Source organism: Stomoxys calcitrans, chromosome 4, assembly GCF_963082655.1.
Source record: "Stomoxys calcitrans chromosome 4, idStoCalc2.1, whole genome shotgun sequence".
Classification (NCBI taxonomy): domain Eukaryota; kingdom Metazoa; phylum Arthropoda; class Insecta; order Diptera; family Muscidae; genus Stomoxys; species Stomoxys calcitrans.
Window position 1 is genome coordinate 11,686,675 of NC_081555.1, and position 17,224 is coordinate 11,703,898.

General features: G+C 37.7%; 4 protein-coding genes across 4 annotated transcripts; 1 reads left to right on the top strand and 3 right to left on the bottom strand.

Moving 5' to 3' along the window:
* Positions 1-1,867: 1,867 nt before the first annotated feature.
* LOC106087446 (zinc finger protein 239) lies at positions 1,868-3,197 on the bottom strand. The gene is made up of 2 exons (XM_013252489.2): positions 2,727-3,197; positions 1,868-2,671 (listed from the first exon to the last, which is right to left on the bottom strand). Exons 1-2 carry the CDS (start codon positions 3,123-3,125, stop codon positions 1,916-1,918), a joined length of 1,155 nt encoding a protein of 384 aa, XP_013107943.2. The 5' UTR covers positions 3,126-3,197; the 3' UTR covers positions 1,868-1,915.
* Positions 3,198-8,856: 5,659 nt separating this feature from the next.
* Positions 8,857-11,632, bottom strand: LOC106087437 (zinc finger protein ZFP2). The gene is made up of 3 exons (XM_013252477.2): positions 11,523-11,632; positions 10,763-11,455; positions 8,857-10,429 (listed from the first exon to the last, which is right to left on the bottom strand). Exons 2-3 carry the CDS (start codon positions 11,429-11,431, stop codon positions 8,945-8,947), a joined length of 2,154 nt encoding a protein of 717 aa, XP_013107931.2. The 5' UTR covers positions 11,432-11,455; positions 11,523-11,632; the 3' UTR covers positions 8,857-8,944.
* A 1,870-nt stretch (positions 11,633-13,502) lies between these two features.
* LOC106087445 (dolichyl-diphosphooligosaccharide--protein glycosyltransferase subunit 1) lies at positions 13,503-15,070 on the top strand. Its single transcript, XM_013252488.2, has 2 exons — positions 13,503-14,131; positions 14,191-15,070. The coding sequence occupies exons 1-2, from the start codon at positions 13,564-13,566 to the stop codon at positions 14,979-14,981; spliced, it is 1,359 nt and encodes a 452-aa protein (XP_013107942.1). The 5' UTR covers positions 13,503-13,563; the 3' UTR covers positions 14,982-15,070.
* Positions 15,071-15,233: 163 nt separating this feature from the next.
* LOC106087442 (phenylalanine--tRNA ligase alpha subunit) lies at positions 15,234-16,927 on the bottom strand. The gene has a single exon (XM_013252484.2). It carries the CDS (start codon positions 16,831-16,833, stop codon positions 15,343-15,345), a length of 1,491 nt encoding a protein of 496 aa, XP_013107938.1. The 5' UTR covers positions 16,834-16,927; the 3' UTR covers positions 15,234-15,342.
* Positions 16,928-17,224: the final 297 nt, after the last annotated feature.

Sequence of the window (17,224 nt, forward strand, 5' to 3'; positions counted from 1 at the left end):
GCAAACGGTTGGCAAATGACAACATTTTTCAAATTCCCAAAAATATATATATGGGTGCTATATCTAATTTTGAACCGATTTCGAGCAAACTTCTCACATAATGTGGTAGTCGTTGAGGAAAGTGTTGTGCAAAAATTTGGTAAGATTGGTCAAGCAATGCGCTTGCAGTGGCTCCAGAACTGAAAATCTGGCGATATACATATATGACAGCTATATCTAAATGTGGGCCGATTTCTATGAAATTCACCAGTAATATCGAGAGTCAGTCTTGCTAAATTTCGAGAGAATCGGTTAACAAAAGACCATCTTATTGCAATATTACTACAAATCGGACGAACATATATATGGGAGCTAGATATAGAATCTGAAACGATTTCGACCAAACTTTATAAGACAAAGTGGAAGTCGTCGAGGAAATCGTTGTACAAAGTTTTGGGAAGATTGGTCAATAAATGTGCCGCTTGCAGTGGCTCTAGAAGTGAAAATCGGGCGATGTATATATATGTGAGCTATATCTAAATCCGAAACGAAATCCATGAAATTCAACAGTAATGTCGAGAGTCATTCTTCTTCTTCCTGCAAAATTGCGATAGAATCGGTTAACAAATGACCATTTTATTGCATTATTATTGAAAATCGGACGAACATATATATGGGAGCTATATCCAAATCTGAACCAATTTTTCCAATTTCAATAGGCTTCGTCTCTAGGCTGAAAAACATGCCCGTACCAAATTTTAAGACAATCGGATGAAAATTGAGACCTGTACTTTGTACACAAATTAACATGGACAGACGGACATAGCTAAATCCAATCAGAAAGTGATTCTGAGTCGATCGGTATACTTATCAATGGGTCTATCACTCTTCCTTCTGGGTGTTACAAACAAATGCACTGAGTTATAATACCCTGTACCACACTAGTGGTGTAGGGTATAATTAAACCAGCTAGGTTCATATTAGAATTCTTGAAACCCTAGAAGCTCCAATCATTACCTTTCGAATTCAAACACATATAACCATGAATGAATGAAAAATAAATTCGTTTCTTTTCATACAACTTTTTTTTATAGATTGGAATGCTTAATTTCTCAGTAAACATTGTTACGTTCCAATTGCAATGATTTTAAAAGACAGGTTGGATCACCAAATCGCAATCAAACAAACCTTTAAAACAATATTTATCAGAAAGTCTATAATCAGTAAATCCACAAGTCAAGACCCAAAAAAAGAAATTAAGTTTAATAAAATAACTGTTTTCTAACCATTTTGGAATTAGTCGCACTGTCATTTAATTACGCGTGCAGAGCAATATAACAGTACTCAAGCATACATAGGCGGTTGCGGTACTTGACATGGAAGCCTTTTGTTAATTATCCAACCATGGAACCAATTTTCTTGAAGATCTTTTGGGAAAGGGTAGTTTTAGTCCTCTTTTTCCATGGGATAGGGTAGTTTTAATATCATTTCCCAAGTGAAAGGGTAGTTTAAGTACATAAGAGTTCTTCTTTTTATAGCCGAGTCCGAACGACGTGCCGCATAGCGACACCTGTTTGGGGAGAAATTTTTACATGGCAAAGTACCTCACAAATGATGCCAGCATTAGGAGGGGATACCTACCGCTGAAAAAATTTTCTGATGTTCTCGCTAGGATTCTAATCCAAGCGTTCAGCGTCATAGGCGGACATGTTAACCTTTGCACCACGGTGGCCTAGATATTCATCGTCCAATTTTGCTAAAAACTTTAAATCGGAAAATATAACTTCGAAAGCTGCCACAAAACATTCGTTTCGCTTATTCTGACCAGCCATTATTCCAGATGTCTTTCTTCGCTTTATATTTCCTTGTGCGATCAAAAGGCTGCATCTTAAACAGTTACTTTATGTTTCTTAGATTTTATTCTATAATACATATCCTACAAATTATAAAACACATTCACGCCTGGCGGCGGAGTATTGGATAGTGCAGAGGAAAATATGCCAGATGATTCTTCTTTATGTTTACGCGTATGGGCCGACAAACCAGCAGCCTGTGCAAATGCTTGACCACAAATTTTACATACAAATTTTTTCACACCCAAATGCAAGTGTTTGTGATGGTAAAGGGCTTTCGGTCGATTAAAACGTTTTCCACACACATCACATACATGATTCCTTTCTGTTTCATGTGTGGCCATGTGTTCTTTCAACAAGGGCTTCGAACCAAAACTACTATCGCATAGTTTACAGCGAAATGGTTTCTCTCCAGTATGATGACGTTTGTGGACAATTAAAGATTCACGTTGCCTGCAACTGTAGCCACATTCTTCACATATCAAAAGTGCACCACTATGGCATCGCCGATGGTCTCTTAGAAGGCCTGGTGAAGCGAATTGTTTTCCGCAATTTTCCTCATTGCAAATGAATTCTTTGACATCTACATGCAACAACATGTGCCGTTTTAAATTGCGAGTTGAGGAGAATGCTTTATGGCAAGTTGGACATTCGAAGCCTGTGTGCCGCTGTCCAATATGTTTTTGTAATGAAGCTGATGAAGCGAATGATTCATGACATAAGTCACATTTGTACGGTTTTTCTCGAAGGTGAACAATTTTTATGTGCATATTCAAACGTCGTTCCTCAGCATACTTTTTATTACAGATTTCACAGGAAAAGTCTTTTGGTTTTCTTGGCTACAAAGATATACATAATTTTAAAGATCGAGTTGTAACCGTTTTCGCAGCTTACCTTCTTTATTATACTCTTGTCTGCCTCTGACTGTTCATATTCCGAATCATTTGCTTCCTTCCAATGTTCAAAGTCGCTGTCATCGTTAAAATCGGAATTTTCAGTACCAGCTTCGTTATTTTTATTTGCAACGCGATTTGATTTCAAAATATGCTTATAATCCTCATCATCATACTCGTCCTCCTCCCCCTTGCATGAGAGGCTAGCCTTATCAGAACACTCCTTTCTGTTAAGCTCATCTTCGTGGACACATTTGAGATGCCTTACGAAATCCTCAAAGTCAAAAACTTTGATTTTGCAGAGATTACAGTTAAATACAAACTCATCGAAGCTTTTGTAGATTATTTCGCCGCAGGAAATACTAATGTAATTAGCGGGCAAAACACAGTTTTTTAACATCCTTCCTAGAGAAGAAAAATATTTTGTTTACGCCTGTCTTCTTCACTGTTGTCGGTCTGTATTTTTCTACAGCTGATAGGTATTTGGCAAATGGGGTTTGTTGAAATAGGTATGTTCACGCACAACACCTGAAGGTAGCAGAAAAAAACGGTTGTTTTTCCTATTAGAAAATTACACATACCGTCGCCTTTTTTTTCGATAATAGATTTTAAAGCAAAACAACTTGCTGATTGAATTCAGCAAGACATTCCCTCATTATTTACGGCAAAATTTTAATAAAACTGTTATTATGTTGTTGTTGTTGTAGCATTTCATTGTGTTGTATCTTTCGTCTGCTTGATTATGTTGAGTGTCAAGACCCAGGAACTCTGCGACTAAGATGTGGAGCGTCCACAGGGATTTGAGTCTGGGTTTGAGTCGAGTGGGTCTGGCCGGGCAGTTAAACAGGTGACGTGTATCGTGCGGCCCCTGGCGGTATGTACTGCCATTTCGGCAGTACCGGACCTAACTGCTATCCCCATGCACTCCGTGTAGGGCTCGTGTCTTGTTATCTCAGGTTACAATCAGGACATACATCCAACATCAATCTTAGCGCTATAGGAGTTGAGGTGGCTGCAGCTTTCGGAATGCAATTGAGCCACAACTACTGTAGTTTACCGGGGAAGGCTAACTTCTTCAGGTGCATTGGGTGGCAGTCGATCTGCAAAAATTGCGTTCACTCAGTAGCTATGAATGCAATCTAGACCCGCTTGAAACGCCGCCTGGTCTATTAGTTATCTCCTGTAGCACTGAACCTCCCGCTCTTGACCATGTAGATCCACACTGATATCTCTGGACGATGCCTATCCACAAGATGGTGATTGGTATGGTATCTGCGATAGAAACCCTGTTGATACTACTTATTTGAGTGCTACAAAATATTTAAAATTCAAAATTATCGTTAAATACAGAAATATGTACCAAATTTACAATTAAAAGATTTCGAATGAAACTGGGAACGAATTATGGCATAAACGAGTAATTATGCCATAATTCGTTCCCAGTTTCAAACCACCAGATTGTACAAGTAAACGGAAGCTTTATCGCTTTATCAACTTGTTGCCCCTGGTCTTTTGCGAAAGACTTTGACATTTTCCAGGTGCTTTTTTAATTTTCTATTTATGTAGTATTGTTTCTAGATGGAAATAATTCTTGCTATTATATAACATTTGCATCATATGCAAAATAAAGTATCCTATTTATTATTTAAATTAATCAAGTTAATATTACAACGTATATAATACACAATAAAAATTCAGAATGTGACAAAGGGGTATTGGGGTGGGACGAGAACGGATACCGCCGGTGCGGTTGGAGTTGTTGGATTTAATGAAGGTGGTTTATCTGGTACCATAGACATCATGCCTTCTTCTCGATGTTTTCTCATATGTCCTGCCAGACCAGAGGCTTGTTTATAGGCACTACCACATATTTTACATTTAAATTTCTTTATATCCGAATGCAAAAAGCTGTGGTGGTATAAAGCCTTTTGGCGTGCAAACGAAGCATTGCATACTTTACAGATATGAGGGCGTGTAGTCATATGGCTTGCCATATGTTCACCCAAAGCAGAACTTGAAATGAATCGTTTCTTGCATTCAGGCACTTCACAAACATAGGGCTTTTCACCCGTATGAACTCGTTGATGGACCCTTAATGTCTCATTTTCCCGACAGGTGTAACCACAAAAATCGCACACCAGATTTTTTGGCTTAGTATGGATGTTTTGATGAGCCCTTAAACGACGCATGGTCTGAAATGCTTTAGCACAGTTTTCGTAATCACAAATATAATTTCTGTCCTTTGTGTGAATATCAACGTGCCGTTTAAGATAATATTTCTCCGTGAAACTTTTTCCGCATCCCTCAACGTGACAAATATAATTTCGTTCTGCTTTGTGGCATTGCTCGTGCCGCTTGCGTTGGTGGCGTTGCTTGAAGCGTTTTTCACAAAGTGAGCATTTGAAACCTTCGTGTATATCAATAATGTGACGATCCAACATTTTACGACTCGCCAGTATTTGCTCACATTCCGGACACTTTTGTTCTTTGTCTTCCAACTTCTCCTTCTTTAACGTTTCGTCATGCATGCGAGCAATGTGAGCTGAAAGATGTCGCATACTGCGGAACGATTTTTCACAGGCATCACATTGTAGGCCTTTATTTTCCGACCCAGATGCTTCATCATCATTGAGCTGGCAAAGGAAAACACATCAGTAATATAGGTATTTTACGTCACTTTTATCTCACCATAGATTTAAAAAAATCTTCATCCGAGCTTTTATTGTTTTGTTCATTATCATCGCTCTCCACATCACTTTTAATTTTTCTTCGTCCACGTCTGTTTTGCTGCTTATTTGTGGTCTTACGTGTTGGTTTCTTTAAAACAGTTACAACTTCCTCCTCTGTACTATCATCGTCGTCATCGTCTACATCATTGTTGTTATCCGAAAAAAACACATCAACTCCTTCACCGCCATCGTCATCACCCATGATCTTTGATGGTGCACTATCCCATATTTCATGCTCGTGTAATTGGTCAGCGATTATGTCCGCTGGATTAGGTTCACTTTTGACAATCTCCAAATACTCATTTTCATCACTGTTGCAAGGAATCTCAGTTTTAAGCAGATCATTTTCAAAGTGAACATTTTGTATGTGCAACAGGAAGATGTCAAAGGAAAAGTATTTCATACCACAAATGCAAATTATGGTAAAGTCTGTGGAGTTGTGAAAGAATATCTCGCCGCATTTCGCTTTGGCCCGATCGCCAATACTGGTGGGCGGTAGAACCTTTAACATGTTATTGCAAACTTCCTCCTTATTTTCAAAGGTCTCCCTGGAATAGTTTTCTTGTTATTTATTAACCCTTTAACGTTATGGTATCCATTCGGAAACTGTCAAGCTGTTAAAGATGTCAAATCTCATATACAGAAAACACAGGGTGGCACATATGTGTACAAATCGATGTTTTGTTATGTCATCGAAAATGTATTCCAAAAAATTTCATTCAAATTCAAAATTTGATTTTAAAGTTGAGTATGCATCTGTAGCAGATTTTCGGTTGCGGCCAAGACATTTATGTCACCATGAAAAATAGTTGTTTAGAATACAAGATGGCGACAAACATCGATAAATAATTTTGGCCGGGTTTTAATAATTTTTGGCTAATATAGTACATATGTGCTGTTATTAATCGTTTTTATTTGCAAATAACTTTATTTCATGTTGCATGGAACTATTAAAATATACATTTTCATTCATAGTTGGAAAAAAAAAAACAGCAGTGATTTGATGTCGCCCTGTTACGCAAAGAAAATTTCATTTGAGCATTTCATTTGCAAGCCAAATTTTCGGTAGCGGTACCGGTAATGAAAATTTCGTTTAGGATATGTCAATGCATTTCTTATGGTAACGAAAATTTCGCCAGAGGTGCATACCGCGCCTAATGGAAAATTCATTAACATTTTTAAAAACTTAATCTCATTATAATTTTATGTTTGTAAAAATCCCCTTCAGGTTTGTTTCTTTTTTTAGAATTTTTATTTTAACACAAAATTTTATTGAAAAAAAAAATTTTTTTTTGCATTTTTATCTTGAATATTATGTTAAGATTTTCCTAGAAAATTGTACTATATTTTTATACCCTCCACCATAGGAAGGGGGTATACTAATTTCGTCATTCTGTTTGTAACACCTCGAAATATCCGTCTTAGACCCCATAATATATTCTTGATCGTCATGTTATTTTAAATCGATCTAGCCATGTCCATCCGTCTGTGTGTCGAAAGCACGCTAACTTTCGAAGGAGTAAAGTTAGCCGCTTGAAATTTTACACAAATACTTTTTATTAGGGTAGATCGGTTATGATTGGTATTGTAAATGGGCCATATCGGTCCATGTTTTGATATAGCTGGCATATAAACCGATCTGGGGTCTTGACTTCTTGAGCCTCCAGAGGGGCAATTCTCATCGGATTTGGCAGAAATTTTGTACAACGGCTTCTCTTACGACCTTCAACATACTTGTCTAATATGGTCTGAATCGATCAATAGCTTGATACATCTCCCATATGCTCCTATCTCCCGATTTTGCTTCTTGAGCCCCTACGAGGCGCAATTCTTATCCGAATTAACTGAAATATTGCACAATGACTTCTGCAATGTTCAACATTCATGTATAGTCCGAATCGGACTATAACTTGATATAGCTCCAACAGCATAACAGTTCTTATTCATTATTCTTTGTTTACTTAAAAAGAGATACCGCGCATAGAACTCGACAAATGCGATCCATGGTGGAGGGTATATAAGATTCGGCCAGCCGAACTTAGCACGCTCTTACTTGTTTTTTTTTTAATTTTTGTTATTTTTTGCGGGGCCTTCGTGTGGTAGGGTTTTCCTGCTTTCGGAATGAAAATGACCTTCGTGTCCCTCCATCCCACAGGCATATATGACATTATGATACAAGCAGAGTATATCTCCCTAAGCCAGGGAACCAGTCTATTAAACACAGCTTGTAATTTAAACGGCAACACATCATCAGGGCCTGTGGACTTAAAGGAGTCGAAACTTCTTATCGCCCAAAGGATTTTCGGCTCAGACACAATTTCTCTAATGGCCTCCGACGAATGCATATCAGTGACAACCTCTTTTGGCGCCACGTTGTCCGTTGGAAAAATTTTCGTTATCCGTTGGAGAATTTCCTTTATCGCCCAAAGGATTTTCGGCTCAGACACAATTTCCTTAATGGCCTCCGGCGAATGCATATCAGTGACAACCGTTTTTGGCCCCACGTTGTCCGTTGGAGAATTTCCCGGGAAATGTGTATCAAAGAGTAGATTTAGTTTTTCCTCACAAGACATTGTCCATACTTTCTCTGACTTCTGGATGTAGCCCACCGTAATAGGTCTCGAGGACAGAGGGACCTAGAGGCCTCAGATGTATCCTCCACGGAGCTGCAGAATTCTACCCAGGATTTGTTCTGAGCCTTTCTAAGCTCGCACTTATATTTTCTTAGCTCAACCTTATAGATGTCCCAATAAAATGCGGTGCTCTTGTGGCTTTTGGTCAGTTGAAGAGTTTTCTGCAGTTCTTCCTTTCTCCAAGGTTAAAACTAATATAACGATGATCGATGCAGTCGCTTATTCTGCCACTTATATCTTCCGATACAAAGGTAATATCTAGTACCTCCTGCCTGTTCCTGGTAATAAAGATCGGTTTATCCCCTTTATTATAAATCGCCAGATTGCAACTTATAATATGTTCAATAAGCAGCTCAAAAGTAAAAGACTCGATGAATTTCTCCCTTAAAAAAAATAATATTTTTTTAATTTTAATAAAATTTGGATGAAAGAGATAGATTTAGGGTTTTAAGGTAATTTGTGAAATCTTCAATTTCATCCCTGCAAAAAAAGTGGAAATAGTCAAAAAAGGTTAAAATTGAAAAAGAGGGTGCGAATATTAATCCGAAAATTGAGGAAACCTGTGGTTTTCCGTATGAAACCGCTTAGCAAAATCCCCAAAATTGGCAATTTTTAAAAAACCGATTACTATATTTAGCCAAAATACAAAAAACCAGTTTTCAATATCTGATAATACTTTATACATTACCGATGATACATTTTTCTATATAGTGCAAGCAATAAGAACTTAAGGTATACGAAGCATAGAAGAGCATTCTGCAAAGTCTAATTAGTTTTCCAGTATAAAGCAAAGTCTTACTTGTTTTTATTAAATATTAAAAAAGCAACAAACTTATAGTAATTTGCTCCACGAACAATCATGAATCTCTCACAATACTATTTACAGCTGATATTGTTTCCTCTCTAGCTATTGGCGGGGTTAATAGATTTTCCGACAAAAATGAAGGATAAATAGAATTTTGTATTAGCTCCACAATAACACGTTTAGCTTCTTCTTCCTTGTGATTGACGTCCTCTTCATCAAAATTATGGCTTGAATTATTTCGATCCGACATGTGAACGCCGCTATCTTTGTCAGATAATGAAGGATTTTGAACTGGAGACTGAGTAATAAACTCATCAGCGGTGTACACTTCATCCGGAATTTCTGAGGGTTCTTCAATGATAATTTGAGAATCATTTAAATTTTCCCTGCTTGCCATGTGATGATAACTATCGTCTTTAATCTTGTGCACGTTTTCATTGTTGCGGGATTTTCGCTTGCGTCTCTGAGTATTTGCATTGTTGTCTTTCTTCTGTTTTGGAGGAGGCCGAGGTAGCTTATGCATTACCTTGAAATGATGACTTAAACCAGAGCTGAAATTAAATATTTTACCGCATACGGAACAGCTTAACAATCGTTTTGGCCGGGGTGTATGAATTTTCATATGCTGGGTTATGCGAAGTGTTACCTTGCCACATACAACACACGTTTGGGGCATTTGTTTTTTATGGTTTCGCATGTGCTGTTTTAGGAAAAACTGGGTGGAATATTTGCGACCACATATTTGGCATTTGTGGCATTTATCTGCTGATTTATGAGAAATAACGTGCTCTTCGTATGTAATGGGATCGGAGAAATTTTTTCCACATAGTTGACAATTAAAAGGGCGTTCTAAATGAACTTTAACCATATGTCGTTCCAAAAGGGATAAGCTGCAAAGGCGCCGATTACAGATTTTGCATACGAAACCATCAGGGTAATGGACTGACTCAACATGCTGCTTCAGTTGGCTTAGTTTATTGAAAAGTTGGTCACAATCAGAACATTTGTGTGCAAGTTTCACAGTACTATCCGACTCGAGGTAGTGAATACGTTTGTGTATGGTCAAACTGAAATGACTTCTAAAAACTTTGCCACACGCTGGACATACTGCAGTTTTGTCGTCCGATGATAGTGTAGAGCTAGCTTCATCTTCAGAAGCTTCTCTTTCTGGAGAAGAGATGGTTATTTTATTATGTATCCTCTCCAGTTGAGTGGGTAAGGTCGTTGGTATTTTACCACCTTCCGGTATAAGAGTTATAAGTGTTTCACCAATTATTTTTCTAGTCGAATCATTTTCCTTAGTGTCTAAGGCACCATATTGTGTTCCGTGATGATCTCCTTTTGGCGAAGTAGGAAGCATATGCTGTGTTTTTTGTTCAGATTGCCCACTGGGTGCATACATTTGTTGTGTCTTTGCTTGTTCATTTTTGATACGGTCGTAAATTTCTGCTATACGATTTTTCACTGCTATTACTTTGACTGTTGTGACTTTTTTATTCTTTTTTGTACTAAACCGCATTAAATCATCATTTTTGGCCTGCCCAAAAAAAAAAAATAGAGAAAAAAAGCATTAACTTGCGTCGGGATAATTTTTAAAATATCTGATTTGGAGACTTGCCTACAACTCGAGAAACTAAAAGGTAAAGCGTAGGCTGATTAATAATTATCTAATTAAAGCAATTTGTTAATGGATCTTACACCTGAAATGCAGGTATTCGGAAAACTTATTGCACAAAAAGATTACTGCATTTAGACCACTTAGTTTTGATTAGATTATTGAGATGCAGGCAATGTATTTTTTCAAGTCTTTATTCCTGAGACGTAAGGCCTATTTCCATAACTTTATGCTTATATGTTCGCTAGAACTTACCTTTGACCGCCTTGCTGGTTCCTTATTTTCATTCACCACAATGCCTTGTGAACGAATTTTTTCAATATCAGTTTCTTTAAGAAAACATTCCTCGAAACTATTATTTGTCGAAGTAAAACTTTTTGCGGTGGTTTTGGCGTGATTTGGCACATCTCCACTTGTAATATTCGATGACTGTGGCAAAAATCCTCGGAAATCATTTGTATTTTTAAAACGCTGATCCAGCTGGTATGTCAAGTCAGAAGATTCTTCCACTTCCTCTATTATGGAATCTGTTTCATCCATGAAGCCAGCGTTTTCTGTGGGCAAATTGTTTTCCTCATCGTGAGAATACAGCGACCCATCATATTCTTCATAAAGCCTATTAATAACGCAGCCATTTGAGTCTAGTGATGCACAGCTTTCCTCTTCTTGTTCGTTCCCACATTTGTTATGCTGATATAATGTCTCATCCTCAACTTCCGTGTATTCTATTGGATCTTCTTCGACACTATTGATGTGGTCAGTTAGGTGGTTGCAGAAATGTTCCATATGTAAGTAACTCTCACTGCAATATGTGCATGTAAATTTCAGCACTCTTGATTTTTCATTATAGGAAATTGAACCACATGTAATATCGTCTACTTCCAAGTAACACATTTCTTCACTACCAATATCTGAGCTTTCCATTCTGAGTATATGGTAGATCTAGAACTAGAACAGTATGCTTAACGAAATTCTGGTAATTTTTCTGTTAAACTCCATAACATTATTATTTTACCAGAGTCGAGTGTCAGTAAAAATAAGAAAAAAAAGGGGAAAAATTACGTATATATATTATTAAAAGATGTTTATATTATTTTCTCAAGTTGTTATTCAGAGGCTCCTATCTGTCATCTGTTAAGATTGCCATTTATTACACAGAGCAATACAGGGTGACTTTTAAATAACTTCGATATGACATCTACAATCGAATCAAAAAACGAATGGCCATTTAAGTGCAATAAATAGCTCAGTTCGCGTACTTTTCCAGTAAAAATTTGCAGGAGAGTAAGAGCCATTTTACTCTCTTTAAAAAATTGCAAGCAAAAGTACGCGAACGACTTCCAGTGAAGATTTCCTGATATCTAACAGCTGATTTTAGTTTTGGTTGGTTTTTTTTGCTTGCTTAGGAAAACAATTGTTTTTAAATAATAAAATGCTAGCGATACTTGTGAGGTAATTTCCTTAGATAAATGCCAATTTATTGGCCCGAGAGTGACAAGGCTACAAGGCGAGCCATTCGTAGTATCCGTGATCTCCGTGCCACTGGACAGCCAACACAGTGCACAAAGCTACGAATTTCATCTGTGGCGCCAAGTTGCACAAGACGCAGGTCCAGACGAAAGTTCTACGCTGATGCTGAAGAATCTGGAGTACCTTACAACTGTCCTCAGCCTGTCTGAACACTATTATTGTACCCGATGTTTGGAAGATGGGCAGTGTGATCCCACTACGGAAACCTGGAAAGGACACGAGCAAGGGGAAGTCGTGCAGACCGATCTGTCTTCTTTTATCAGTAGCCAAGACGCCTGAGGGACTTCTCCTTCCGATCCTGCCGTTGGACAATTTTCATTCGTTGAGCATCAGCATGCATTTTGATTAGGACTACAACTGCTTTACATGTCATCACCGTACACAAAAGTAGAATCAACGTAGAATCAAAGTCCCTCGTCGGCAGCACTTAGTGTGCTGACAAAGGAACCTTGGACTTACCACTTAATGCTTCTTGATATTGTGGCTAGACAAATTGCAGCGACCACTGATGTGAGTCTAAAGGGGCTTTCTATTTGGTTATGTGGCGGCTACGGACACAGTGTTTTCATTGAAGAGATCTGTATCCGTTCACAATCGCATCTAATTTGCACTAATTTTCCCAATCCCACTGTGCGTAACTTTTAACTGCTCTGCCAGACCCACTAAAAACCGGTGTTCGTTTCATTGTAGCTCTTTGATTAGGATGATTGTAGCAAAATACTTAAGAAACCAATCATTGCTCTTTTCTTAGTGTCTGGAAGTATGCAATATTTAAATTTTTCAAGATTTTCCAAATAATTCCGCACATTTTGCACTTATCTTCTAATATAGAACAACCGACTTAACTTCTAATATAGAACAACCGACTTCATTTGGTGAGTTTTCTTTACTTGAACACTAGCTGCCTTGAGTATTCATTAAAAATAAATAAAAATAAAACAAATTTAATAATTACCAATAAACAATATTTATTTTTATACTTACCACTGCTGTTAACAGCCGCTGGGTTTGACGGTATTAAGATGTCAGATTTTTGTTTACATTCTCTGTTATCTTCTTTCTCGCATATTCTCCGCCCATGTACGCGCACGTATATATCAGGATGTACTTATAAGTTGAGGTCATGCAAACTGCTGAGTACAATTATATTATTTTTGTTTTGATTTGATTTGAGCTTTGATTTTTTTCTAAAATCTAAAGGATATGTTCTATTTGATCCTATATTCCACACATAAGCCACAAAAAAAGTGTTAGAGTGATGAAAATACAAAAATAAATCAAATTTGAAGAAGATTAGTTGTAAAACAAAGTTTATTTCTAAAACCACATTTACATTTCAATTTACGGCATTCAGCGGTTCGTATGATCTCACTTTTTAAGTGCACCCTGGCTATACAAGCAGTTTTGCCGCTTCCGAAACAAAAACATTCGACGGCAACCAAAAACGGCGTGCATCGATTAGGCTTCGTACACTGATTGGATTTGTTGTACACGAACATCGTTTTTTCTTACGTGTCTTCATCGAGATGGAGCGGCATATTTTCATTTTAATAGTAGGCTTAGTGATTGTAAATTTTGTGCATTTTGTTGCGCCCGAAATAGTTAACAAAAATGTGGATCGTGTAATAGATTTATCCACACAACTTACTAAGGAAACCATCAAAATCACCGCCTCCGATGAAGCCGGCAAACAATTCAGCAAATATCAATTAGTCATTCCCGGCGAATATCATCAATCGCTTGCCTATATATCAGTTAAAGATGCCCGCAAAAAGGATATGAAAGTTCAAAAAGAGGTTAAGAACGAGGCTACCACTTTCAATGTGGATTTTCCAAAAGCCGCCAACACCCAAGAACTGTTCGTAGAATTGGTTTATATACAGCAAGTGCAACCCTACCCTGAAGAAATAAGGCAGTCCGATAAGCAGTTTGTCAAATATAATGGGCTTCTGTACTTGTACACACCGTACAAAACCACCGAGCAAAAAACTCAGGTTATATTGAGCTCATCCAATGTAATTGGTTATAATCAAACGAAGCCTTATACCTTATCTGGAAGTAAAATCAAATATGGCCCCTATGAGAATATCGAGGGTATGTAATAAAACGCCCATCATAGTACACTTTTGTTGTATCACTTTTTCTTTTTGCAGCTCTAACTAAGGAAAAGCTGTATATACATTTTGAAAATCAAAATCCATTTATGACCGTGAATCGTTTGGAACGAACAATTCAGATTTCGCACTGGGGTAATATCGCTGTTGAGGAGAGTATTCAATTGACACATTCCGGAGCCAAGTTGAAGGGATCCTTTTCTCGGTATGAATTCCAAAAAGACTCCAGATCTGGCCAATCGTCTGTGAAGTCATATAAAACAATGTTGCCTGCCTCCGCCTTTGGAGTATATTACCGCGACAGTAACGGCAACATTTCGACATCTAACATGAATATTTTGCGCGAATACGTCGATCTTGAATTGAGACCGCGCTTCCCCTTGTTTGGAGGCTGGAAAACCCAATACATTATTGGTTATAACATGCCCTCCTTTGAATATCTTTTCAACGAGGGCAGCAATTATTTGCTTAAAATGCGTTTAATTGATCACATTTTCGACGATATGTTCATTGAGGAGGCTGTTGTAAAGATTATACTGCCTGAAGGATGTACAGGCATAAAGCTGAAGACCCCATATGCTGTGGAGAGAAAAGATGATGGATTGACTCACACCTATTTGGATACATTCGGTCGCCCAACTATAACATTCACCAAAAAGAATGTAGTAGAAAATCATATTGCCAACTTTGAGTTGACTTATAACTTTTCCAAGATTTTGCTGCTACAAGAGCCTTTGCTTCTCATATCATTTGTTTTTATTATTTTTATGCTGGCAATTATATGCAGACGATTGGACTTTTCCATCTCAACACATCCTCATAAAGACTAAAAACTTTGTCGTATTAGTTTATACATTTACAATGTCTACTGTGTAATAATATTTAAATAAAATGGTGGTAACTCGAAATTCCAGAGTAATCCATGTAAAATTTTAAACAAAAAATTATAAATAATTTGCTTTCAAGGAGAAGACCAGGAAGATTTTTATGGCGTATTCCATCATCCTTCACATTGTGCGATTTTCATCTTTTCTTTTCTAGAAAAAAGCAATAAAATCATTTAATAATGAAAACCACAAATATTTTACTTTTTGTAAATTTATTTAAAAAAAATATATTAATCACATAAATAAGAAGTGAGAAAAAGACGTGATAGCATAATAGTTAAACTCTTGTAATTTTCTTTAAGGATTAAGCTCGTTCTAAACGGCATATTGGGCCTTCTTCCACCATCTTTAAATCTACTTTTGGTCCGACTAGATCTCTTATATTGTTAATGCCATATTTGATCATTGTTGGTCTTTCTAGCGATAAGCCCCAGGCTATAACATTGACATTTTCGGGCAAGCCCATTGGAAGCAACATCTCTGGTCGGAAAACTCCGGAATTGCCAACTTCAATCCACTTTCCAAGGCCCGGATGGAAACAAAATATTTCCATGCTCGGTTCTGTGTAGGGATTGTAAGCCGGCTTAAATTCCAATTGAGTTATTCCTAACTTACGGAAAAATTCGTAGAGGGTTCCAATAAGATCGCCCAATGTTAGGCCCACATCGGCAATTACACCTTCCACTTGGTGGAATTCAGCCAAATGTGTCGCATCTAGGGTTTCATTGCGGAAAACCTTGTCTATGCTAAAATATTTGGCTGGTTTAAAGCCTTCTGCTTGATTCGCCAGTTTGTAAAGCATGCGAGCACTGACCGCTGTTGTATGCGTGCGTAAAAGATTCTTTTGGGCCTCCTCCAGTTTCCAATCGTAGCCATAACCTTGTGAACCATAACCACCGCTGGAATGCACCTTTTTCACCCGCTGTAGATAGTCTTGTGGGAATTTATAGCTCTTTGCCGGATGGTTAATAAAGAATGTATCGTGAGCATCACGAGCTGGATGTTGTTGTGGCTGGAAAAGGGCATCAAAATTCCAGAAAGATGATTCCACATAATTGTTCGTAGGCATTTCAGAAAAGCCCATTTCCAAAAATATTTGCCTGAACTCTGTGCGTACTTTTAGTAGAGGGTGCAAATGACCGCGTGTTGGTGGTGCGCCCAATGCATCGAAATTGTATGATTTAAATTTCAAGTCCTTCCATAAACCTGAGGCCAACATGTCCACCGTCAAATCAGTCTCCAATTTTGTTAGCGTTGTGGAAAATTCAGATCCCTTGGTCAAGACAAAACTTTTTGTCGTTATTTCTTGGAGCAATTTTCGCTTCTTATATTCCGAAACCAAATTAGCCGGTATGTCAGTTTTGCCGCTGGCTATAGCCACAAGATTTTGCCTTACGCTGTCTTCAATCTTGTCAACTTTACGCTTTACCAAGGGAGGATTCACTGATTTGTCTACCAATATCCAACCTTGAGACATGGCCTTACTAAAACCTACTTTTGCATTTGGACCACTCTTCATTAATTCTGCCTGAGCGATGCCTTCGACGGGAACCGAGTTGTATAAAACTGCCTCATGACTGCCATTGGTCACAACTAATTGACCCTCTTCAGTTAACTCCAAAGATTTACGAGATGTTGTTTCTGCAGTCACAAGTTCGCCATGCGCCTGTATAGATTTGAGAGCTCCAACAATTTTCTGGTGATCCACACCAAAAACGTCCACCAAATCTAGCGTGTCGACTTTATCGACATTTTCCAAATGCTGAAGTATCCTTTCCGTGAGATCGGGATGCATTTTAAATATAGATTATCAATAGAAATCAAATTTTCTAAATTTGTTGGCGTGTTCAATTACCAACAGTAATCGTGGAATTGCAGTTGACGACATGTGAAACAGAGACAAGGAGTACAGAGGTACCACAAAACTCTTCGCCACGGCGTTATATAGGGAAATTTTTGAAGATGGCGTTGGAAACATAATTTATCTAAATATGATTAGACAGTTCTGAAATAACGATAATTCTTACCGTCAAAATTACCAGCGCAAAGCTTGGTACAATTAGAAGGTAAAATCATAAGCCCAGCTGATCAAATTTTTCAATTTCAGAGGTGTATCTGAATCCCACTAGAATGTCAAATGCTTTGTTTGGATTTAAAAGTTTTTTTACATTTTGTTTCTTTTTTCA

What these genes read in the sequence shown, in the direction of transcription:
- LOC106087445 (XM_013252488.2), top strand. Translation starts at nt 13,564, where the DNA reads ATGGAGCGGCATATTTTCATTTTAATAGTAGGCTTAGTGATTGTAAAT. An exon ending in CCCCTATGAGAATATCGAGG is followed by an intron (nt 14,132 to 14,190) that starts GTATGTAATAAA and finishes TTCTTTTTGCAG; the next exon opens with CTCTAACTAAGGAAAAGCTG.
- LOC106087446 (XM_013252489.2), bottom strand. Translation starts at nt 3,125, where the DNA reads ATGTTAAAAAACTGTGTTTTGCCCGCTAATTACATTAGTATTTCCTGC. An exon ending in ACAAGAGTATAATAAAGAAG is followed by an intron (nt 2,672 to 2,726) that starts GTAAGCTGCGAA and finishes ATATCTTTGTAG; the next exon opens with CCAAGAAAACCAAAAGACTT.
- LOC106087442 (XM_013252484.2), bottom strand. Translation starts at nt 16,833, where the DNA reads ATGCATCCCGATCTCACGGAAAGGATACTTCAGCATTTGGAAAATGTC.
- LOC106087437 (XM_013252477.2), bottom strand. Translation starts at nt 11,431, where the DNA reads ATGGAAAGCTCAGATATTGGTAGTGAAGAAATGTGTTACTTGGAAGTA. An exon ending in AACCAGCAAGGCGGTCAAAG is followed by an intron (nt 10,430 to 10,762) that starts GTAAGTTCTAGC and finishes TTTTTTGGGCAG; the next exon opens with GCCAAAAATGATGATTTAAT.